We start from the raw sequence: 9,479 nt of genomic DNA, 5'->3' as shown, positions 1-9,479 counted from the left end.
AGAAAGAAAAGAAAAAAGAAAAATCCACAATCTTCTTACTAAACTTGTATTTTAGAAGGAGTTACAGTAATAAATCAGCATGGCTCATCTTTATGACCACTGAATTTGGGTTTTTTGTTTGTTTGTTTTCAGTATTGAGGAAGTATGATATATTTGCTTCTAGGCAAACCTCAGGAATAATTCTTTCAAGAAGCTTGGCGAACTTCCTGTTCCTGACACTTAAAAGGGCAGGGGGAGGAATTGGGGTTGCTGAGAAGGAATAAACTTACTCAAAGCATTTCTTGCACAGATGAAAACTCAGCTCCAAGCCCAGTTGGGTCTTGGTGTACCTAGTTACCAACTTTGTGGAACAGTCTGAATCTAATAYTAGAAATGTTCCCCCCTCCACCTCCTCCTCGTGTTAAACTACAGGAACCTCTGGCGCTAGCAAGTGGAGCTTTGCCGGACTGGTGTGAGCAGCTGACAAGCAAGTGTCCTTTCCTGATTCCGTTTGAAACCAGGCAGTTGTACTTCACATGCACAGCATTTGGAGCATCAAGGTAAAAAAAACCYGTCAGACTTCTGTTTCGTTTTGTCAATTTTTTTAATAATAGTTCTTTGAATCACTAAGAATGATTCCTTATCCTAACAAGAGCAATCTTGCTTTCCAAATATAAAGCATTTTATAAGAAGAAAAAGGGGAGGATGCTGGGGAACTTTTGGACACTTAAAACATTTCTTATTCATTATGTCTGGTTTATGCCATCTGTCTGTGGTTTGAATCCAGGAATTTTGGTTTTCAGTTTGTTAGCTGGAGACTTATTTACACCTGTGGCAACTGCAGATGTTGGCTACTTTTTCTGTTATGCCATTATCTTTTATATATCTTTATATCGTTTTGCACACGAATAATTGTACTTCAACTTTGATTCCACATTTCTGTAAGAAATATGTAAACAAGGAAAGGCATACTTGGTAGGGATAGTATTCTTCTGTATCGACAGAGTAACGTGCAACTATGTTGCTATATAGTGTAAGTTGTAATAAGTGTTACATCAGAAGTTAAGAGTGGCCCTTTGTAGTAACTAAAAATGAATTAGTTTGCTAAATATATTGAAGTAGCATGTATTTGAGCATTTCAGATATTTCTGACATACTTTTAAAGTTTTAAATAACTGGTTTTTTTTTTTCTGGTGTTTTTTCCAGAGCAATCGTATGGCTACAGAACAGACGTGAAGCCACCATTGAACGGACAAGGACCACAAGCACAGTGCGACGTGACGACCCAGGAGAATTCAGAGTCGGACGCCTCAAACATGAAAGAGTGAAAGTTCCACGAGGTGAATCGTTGATGGAATGGGCAGAAAACGTCATGCAGATTCATGCAGACAGAAAATCTGTTTTAGAGGTAAAGCGTATCTGCCTAGCAGAGCAATTTCAAACTCCGTTTTATAGCTATTTCTAATGTTCTGGCCAGAATATAAAATATCCTGTTCCATAACCAACACTGACCAGTAGAGTTTCCTTTTATTTTTAACTTTTTTTTTTTTTTTAAGGTTGAATTTTTAGGGGAGGAAGGAACAGGCCTGGGTCCAACCTTGGAATTCTATGCATTGGTGGCAGCAGAATTTCAGAGGACAGATTTGGGAGCTTGGCTTTGTGACGATGACTTTCCAGATGATGAGTCTCGTCAGGTATGTTTGGTTTGCATTTTAAACTGTAAGTGCTCAGCCACTTGTGTTAAAGAAAAATGAGCTAAATACCATGGAAGGGAAAAACACGTGATCAGTGCGCTCATGGTAGTCAAGGATGACTGCTCTGTTCCACAGTTGGCTGCCTTACCTTTGTGTGTGGGTAGTGGTTTTTTGTTGTTTGGGCTTTTTTAATAAAAGAGAATAAACAGCACGTGCATAATTAAATTCATCTTTAACAAAATTGTTTGTTTTTGTTTGTTTTTGCTTGTTAAAACCAGGTTGATATTGGTGGTGGATTAAAACCCCCAGGCTACTATGTACAGAGATCATGCGGACTCTTCACAGCACCATTCCCCCAAGATAGTGATGAACTTGAAAGAATAACCAAACTCTTTCATTTCCTTGGAATTTTCTTGGCTAAATGCATTCAGGACAACAGACTTGTGGATTTGCCCATTTCTAAGCCTTTTTTTAAACTCATGTGTATGGGAGACATTAAAAGTAACATGAGTAAGTTGATATATGAATCGCGGGGTGACAGAGACTTGCACTGTACTGAAAGTCAGTCGGAGGCTTCTACAGAAGAAGGACACGATTCCTTGTCAGTAGGAAGTCTGGAAGAAGACTCCAAATCAGAATTTATTCTTGATCCACCAAAACCTAAACCCCCTGCCTGGTTTAATGGAATTCTAACATGGGAAGACTTTGAATTAGTAAATCCACATAGAGCTAGATTTTTAAAAGAAATTAAGGACCTTGCAATTAAAAGGCGTCAAATTTTAAGCAACAAAAGTCTTTCTGAAGATGAAAAAAACACAAAACTACAGGAATTAATGTTGAAGAATCCATCAGGTTCTGGGCCTCCACTTAGCATAGAGGATTTGGGGTAAGAGTTTTTATATTTATCTATAAATATAATTACATATACCAATGTTCATTTATAGTATAGTACCATTTTTATAAATGATGATTTTTTTTTCCATTTTAAGCAGTATCATTAGGGGAAAAAAGTGCAATCAGAGGTTCAGCAAAACTCAGTTTACCTTCTGAATCTATACACTTGTTCCTTTCCCCCCCCCGATTTTCAAATCTTTCAACATAAGTGTGGCTGCTCTGCGATGCCTTTGCAGGTATTTGTGGGTTTCTATGCAAAGTCATAAAGACCTTTACAAAGAATGTACACCAATAAGCAACTTTGTTATGAAAACTGTTTGGATTTATCTGGTATTTTGAAGACCCTTGGAGGAAGGCAGAGCCTTTCTGAAATGTGGGATTGTATTAGTAGACATACACTGCAGAATTTGGACCCATGTTAAAAACTGTAAAGCTTATTAAATGTTAAAGACATGAAAGTAGTCAGACCGTGTGAATTTATGACAGGATGTCATCTTTTGTAGTTTTAAATTATTTTTGTAAAATAACAGTAGTTATTCTACTATTAATATTATAGGTTATTCAATCCTCGTTGCATGACAAGTAGCTGCTATGCAGTACTTYACAATTGGATGATACTAATCTTTAGTTTTAGAATTACTTGTTTTTATTTAAATGCRAAATGCATCTTCCTTTTGAATTTATGTAGGCTAACAGGCAACAGAGTGGTAGTGCTAAATGTCGCCTAATAGATTTTATGCCAAATCTCTTGCCAAGGAAAATAAAACTCCTCTGAGCATTCAGCATCATCCTTTTCAAGTCAGGGTAGCGATTATGTATAGGTTGGAGATGCTTGGCTTACTTTCAGTTAGCTTTGTTACCAGCAATACCCTATCTTTGGCTTCCTAGAGCTTGATGCAGGGCTAATCTCCCAAGGGCTAATTTACAAGCAGCCTAATTTAATGCCAGCTAATTTTAAAGCTGCAGTACTGATTCTGTGCCAGTTTCATGTAATGCTGTTGCAAACCTGGCTTTAAGGTTTCTTCTASTTTTTGCAACGTAAACACGATTTGTATAAGTATAGTAAAAAAATTGTAATAAATGTGGACTCTRGAGGTCCGTAGAACTGTTTGTTTTCAGACAGGTCATTAAAATCCTGCTATACCACAAGGCTTGCAGGGGCAGAGTTCTGTAATTGCTCGTGAGCTTTTTGACTTAAGCATGGCTTATGCTAGAGACTAAGCAAGCAGGGCCATTGAAGAGCCTAAATATCTAATGTGTTTTATGCTTTATGACTATTAATACTGGAAATCCTGTAAAGGATTCTTTGAGTTTGTGACATTAAGCAGTTTGAGTGGTTTTAAAGCTAACAAAGATATCAACTCTGTGAATTTTTTTGACAGGTGTCAAAGCCAAATAAATAAAAGTGGGTGAATACACACACGTGCATAGCAGAGATCTGAAACATCTCTTATCTGCACAGTGCATTACTAACTAATTTTCTGTTGTGGTACCATTGTTCATGTATATAGAATGATCTATAAACCGTGTTTCAGGGTGGGATGGGGTGAGACACTTTTGGGGAGGAATGGCARAGCAGGTTGTAAATCTGGTGTATTTGCAAAAGCAGTGGCAGACTTGTTTCCATTTAGTAATTGTCTTTCTGTTTTGAAGTCTAAATTTTCAGTTTTGCCCTTCCTCCAAAGTATATGGATTTACAGCTGTGGATCTCAAACCAGGTGGTGAAGATGAGGTAAGGAAAGAACCTCTCTTTAGAAATCCAACAATATTCTATCTCTGTAGTAATTTTAATGCAGAATGAAGTCTTACAGTATTTTTATGTTGTGTTTACAGACTGTAACAATGGATAATGCAGAGGAGTATGTTGATCTCATGTTTGACTTCTGCATGCATACTGGTATACAGAAACAGATGGAGGCATTCAGAGGTAATTCTGACTATGGCAGATTACGTACACGTTTAAGCAGACTCGTTGGTGTTCAGGGTGGCCAGGTTTAAAGTGGTGGCATAGAATGGCTTTCAAAAAAAAGAGAATTTTAAGCAGAAATGCAGTAGAGATTTATTTCCTAATACCTTTGTATTAGTCATGCCATTATTAATCTTGTTTTTAAAGGTAGTATTAGCTGCCAGTTTTCCATAGTTGAGAAACTGTTGATTTTATTCTGATTTGATTAAAATATAATTGAAAAGATGAAATTATTTTTTAAACATTATCTTGACTAATGTTTATAACTGTATCTTGTATAAATTTAAAGATGGCTTTAATAGAGTCTTCCCAATGGAGAAGCTGAGTTCCTTCAGCCATGAAGAAGTTCAGATGATTCTTTGTGGAAATCAATCGCCTTCTTGGGCAGCTGAGGATATCATCAACTATACTGAACCTAAACTGGGCTATACACGAGATAGGTGATTATATTTTCTGTCATTGCACAATASTAACCAAAAGATATGTACTGCATCAGTATGTCCAGAACGGTCTTTACACRCAAAAGATAAATTTGTTGGGATTGATGATGACTAAAGAACAATTAATTGCCTAACCTACACAAAATAACCCTGAGAAATACAGCATGTTACAAGAGATGGGTTAGAAGGTCCTTGGTGTTTGTGATGAAAAAGCAGGAAAAAAATGAAAACATTAAGACATCAAAAAGAAAATGCACTAATGGAAGTATAATGGCAGCTTAAGGGCTTTTACTTTTAACTGTGTTAGCAGTGGTTTTAACTTCTGTTCAGTTGGATATGGTTGTTATCTGTCCCTTATTTCTTCAGGTGTAGTTGAAAAAATAGTACTCTACAGGGAAAAAGTATACTGATGAAGGGGCTGGGGGGGGGGTGCTGCTTGTCATGTATAGCAGTAATGACTYACAAATTACTTGTGGAACTGTGTTAGTATAAGCATGCTGAAGGAGCCTAATCAGTGTCAGATGCTCTGTGGAGCAGTTCTTCTGCTGACTCTGCCAGGGTGCAAAGATCAGCTGAGATACCCAGTGCCCAGTACCTGCTGGTGCACTGCCCTGGGCTGTGCTTCCTTCATGTCCTCTCCTTCCCTGCGCTCCACAGGTTGATGCGGATGAAAGCTGTGGTATTTGTAGAATTCCTTGAAGATCCTTTTTGTCAGTGTTACGTTTTTCTTGTTTCCTTGTATAGGGATCTTTAACAGCATAGAAACGAAATTGTATACACATGAAATGGCTTTATACTGTGGAAGTGGTATAGAGAAGGTGTTAACATGGGGTCAGCTGGATTCTTCTTATAGATTAGGTTTGAGCTTTGTCTGCTTCTCTACAAATTCATACACAAGAAACCTAAATACTACTGCAGGATAAGTATGGAGAAAAGKTTTTATCTATGTAAAGATTTTGTTGTGTAATATCCAGCAAAGAGATTAAAGATGCATTTTAATGGTTTTAATAATGTTTTATGCTTAACTCAGTACTGAACAGGTACTGGAATCTTACTAGCTACTTGCAGTTGACTAAAGATAGTCATTGTTCTGTCTCAAATTAAGAGAACCTGTAATGAAACCCTTTCCTGATATGTTATCACAGCTGGGGTTTTTTGGTTTGTTTGTTTTTTTTTTCAGCCCTGGATTCCTTCGATTTGTAAGAGTTTTGTGTGGTATGTCTTCAGATGAAAGAAAGGCTTTTCTCCAGTTCACCACTGGTTGTTCAACACTCCCACCAGGAGGACTGGCAAACCTTCATCCGCGACTCACTGTTGTACGCAAGGTAGGGCTTCAGATAACCCTTCAAACCAGCTATTTTAGCTTGCAAATGTAATCTTTCCCATTTTAAGAAATACCACTGATTTCTTTCTGCTGTTCCTCATTTACACCATTATGCTAAGCTTTCAGTGCTAAGCTCCATTCCAGGTCTCTTGACTTCATTTTTAATATAAAGGAATTAAAGTGTGAAGTAGATAAAATTTTAAGTTGCTCTGAAGCTTTCGTGATGCCACTGTTTCTTGACATCCTGGTGTTTGGCTTGTAGTAAATTCTGTGGATGAGAGGACCTGACAACTTTAACTGCCATATGGAGTATTGTGAACAACTGCAGTAATATTCTTCCTTTTTCTCAGGTTGATGCTACAGATGCAAGTTACCCATCTGTGAATACGTGTGTGCATTACCTGAAGTTGCCCGAGTATTCTTCCGAGGAGATTATGAGAGAGCGCCTGCTAGCTGCTACAATGGAGAAAGGCTTCCACCTCAACTGAGCTGCTGACTGCAACATGGGACATGAGAAAGTGGTTTTTGATACTAGTGAAGCCTCTTGTGTTTGTGTGCAAAAAATATGATCTCCACGCTGTGCTCTGAAGACTTGCCTTTTTTTCCACCTGTGAGGCTTTAGGAACATGTGGAATAAGTTTGTTAGCTGCTAATGACAAAAATAAATCCTTGTAACTACACAGCCAGCAAGAAATTGGCACAGAACACTGTGTGATGCTTCAAGGGCTTGCACAACTGGAAATTAAGGTGGTTCTGTTTGACTGTTCCAAAGAACAGATCATCAGATTTTCAGTGTTCACTGATACAAATTTCTAACAGTGTATTTGTGTAAAGTTTGTCATTTAATACCTTGTACACTACAGTTGCCATCACTGATCCCTGTTTTGCTGGCTTTAAGCTAACTGGTCAGAAACTTGCTTCCTTAAAACTTAGAGTTAATGGGCATCTCCGGCTTTTTTTTTTTTTTTTTTTTTTTTTTTTTTTTTTTTTTGCATACAATCATGCACCACCACCACCCTTTTTTTTTTCTTTCAAGTGGGAATATATTTTAATTTCTTAAATGCCCTGCTTAAAGATCAAATCCTTAAGTGTGTTTGTGCAGCTCAACAATAAAGCTATTAAAAAAAAAAAAACACTGGTTCCTAGTGCAAGGCACACTTAAAGCAAGTTTGGGTTGTATTTTCTTTGTATATTATAAACATTTATTTAACTTGTTGCAGTTTGAAGTTTAAAAAGAGAAAGAAAAATCCCAATGTGTAAGCTCAACAGTAATCATTAAAATGTTTGCAGCGTACAAAACTGTCTCCTCTGAATATTTCATTAATAATTTTCAAATGTTATTAAAACTGTGTACATGTTCTGAACAATGTGCCTTTTTTTCAAGGTTAGAAAAAATTACATGTGAATAATCATTCTAACTCATCTGTGTGCTCAGATTTTTTTCAACATCATCCAGCCTAGCTTTTTTTGCACATTGCATGTGCAATGTGTTTTGTGTGCATTTCAGTGTGCCCAAGTGACCTGAGGTTGCAGTTCTTCACACTGGAGTGAAAACTGGGTCACGGAACGCAGCCGGTTCAGCCTTTCTCGGCATGGAGGCCTCTCCTGTTTCCTCATGCGGTGGTAGATACTGACTTCTAATTACAGTGAAACAAATAAGGTGCAGGACAGCACAGAAACACARCGCCGGCTCCCCGGGTGCCTGTGCCGGTGAGACATTTCATTAGGCCCCAAGAAACAAAACCCTGAGCTAATGCAGCTTCAGAGTTCAGATAAACAACTTTTAATGCAGTTTACTTGGCTGCCAGTTCCTTTGGGAAAAGATCTGTATCACTGACAAAATTACTGTGAAATTTGGTTTATAGGAGGTAACTGTTAATCTTGAAGTAATGTTTCTTCTTGACTCCAGCTAGTAGAATTGTGGTACTGAAGACAGAAGAAAGTCCAGCCCCTACCTTCAGAAAGGATCTTCAGGCTGGCCTCTGTGTTGATCCATTTCTTAGATATCCCACCCCCTTGTCAGCTGTGAGTATTCACAGAATACTTTTCTGTAGAATCTCTCTGAAAGCTGGTTCCTTATTAAAAAAAAAAAAAAAAGATTTTACAGACTTTAAAAGGACAATTTTCAAGAAAGAGACATTTTAGAATAGATTCAGAAAGCAGCTCAGTGTGTGTCTGTGTATGTACACRTAAATGTCTCTGCATTTATATACACACAAAAAAATCCTAATATCTTAAAACCTCTCCTGTGCTGCTGTGAGTCTCGGCTTCAGCTCCAGGGTTGGTGTCTGGGACACCGGCAAGATTCTTGTTTCAACACAGCAGTTGCATAACCCTGGTGTACGAGCAGCTGTTCCTGACCCACTGTTAACTTGTTCTGCTGAATGTGTTAGTTATTTTAAACCTACCTCACCCAGGAAAGCTCATTACTGGCGTAAACAGCCCGGTCATTCCTGCGGCAGGATGCTCGGACTTGTTTCTGAGCTGGGGAATAGGGAAGGGACGAGACAAGCGGCCTGAAGAAGGGGAGTTAGAATTTGATTTCATGCTGAACCTGTCAAACCTCCAATTGGAGGTTTCTTGAGGACTATTTGTGGGTTTTCTGCCTTTATGGTTGTTAGCTATTTTCATTACCCATGAAAGGAACAGTCTTATTTGTGTTTTCTGTAGGTACTTAATAGTTTTGCATGGTTTTTGTACTGAGATGGAAAGCAGTGGTTATTTGCATCAGCACTGTCRCACTTTATCTGCCCACAGAATCATATTTAGTATCTTCAATTAAAAATTTGAGGATGTATGGTAATATGTAAGAAATGCTTCTACTTGATGGTGTCTCCAGTTCAAAAAGCTGGAATGCCACTCGCTTTCTGGACCTGAAGGTTTCCTAGATGACAGGGCAGAACATTTTGGAAGTTGGAAGATCCTTGCAAACACAAAGTACAGGTGAGAATTATGTTTCGGTACCGAATTATGCCCMGAGCTAGTTTGGTTGTTGCGAAGGAGCCAGATCCCTTCGTTCTAGGAAGGTAAGTGGAAGTAAACGCCGCTTGCTAAGTCTTCAGCGACTTACAGGCTGTAGCACACAGACGTCAGTCAAATCATGTCACTGAGCTTCCTTCTGCTCAGCAAGGAAGATGTGAATTGGTACTTACTTGGTAGTAAGAAACTTGCATATCTTTACT

At 38.2% G+C, this 9,479-nt stretch overlaps 1 protein-coding gene across 5 annotated transcripts in view; it reads left to right on the top strand.

The window, feature by feature from the left end:
* HECTD1 (HECT domain E3 ubiquitin protein ligase 1) overlaps positions 1-7,596 on the top strand; it is a 60,707-nt gene extending 53,111 nt beyond the window's left edge. For all 5 annotated transcript variants that reach the window (XM_085301662.1, XM_085301663.1, XM_085301661.1 and 2 more), the window contains 9 exons: positions 412-539; positions 1,186-1,387; positions 1,536-1,673; positions 1,952-2,559; positions 4,221-4,299; positions 4,401-4,494; positions 4,823-4,973; positions 6,154-6,298; positions 6,648-7,596. In XM_085301662.1, coding sequence (XP_085157788.1) covers positions 412-539; positions 1,186-1,387; positions 1,536-1,673; positions 1,952-2,559; positions 4,221-4,299; positions 4,401-4,494; positions 4,823-4,973; positions 6,154-6,298; positions 6,648-6,785 — 1,683 coding nt within the window. In that variant the 3' untranslated portion in view covers positions 6,786-7,596. The remainder of the gene's footprint in view (positions 1-411; positions 540-1,185; positions 1,388-1,535; positions 1,674-1,951; positions 2,560-4,220; positions 4,300-4,400; positions 4,495-4,822; positions 4,974-6,153; positions 6,299-6,647) is intronic.
* The last annotated feature ends 1,883 nt before the right edge of the window (positions 7,597-9,479 follow it).

Source organism: Rhea americana, unplaced genomic scaffold, assembly GCF_003343005.1.
Source record: "Rhea americana isolate MKP2758 unplaced genomic scaffold, rheAme1 scaffold_18, whole genome shotgun sequence".
Taxonomy (NCBI): Eukaryota; Metazoa; Chordata; class Aves; order Rheiformes; family Rheidae; genus Rhea; species Rhea americana.
The sequence above is the reverse complement of the archived record's forward strand: the minus strand, read 5'-3'. Positions and strand labels throughout refer to the sequence as shown.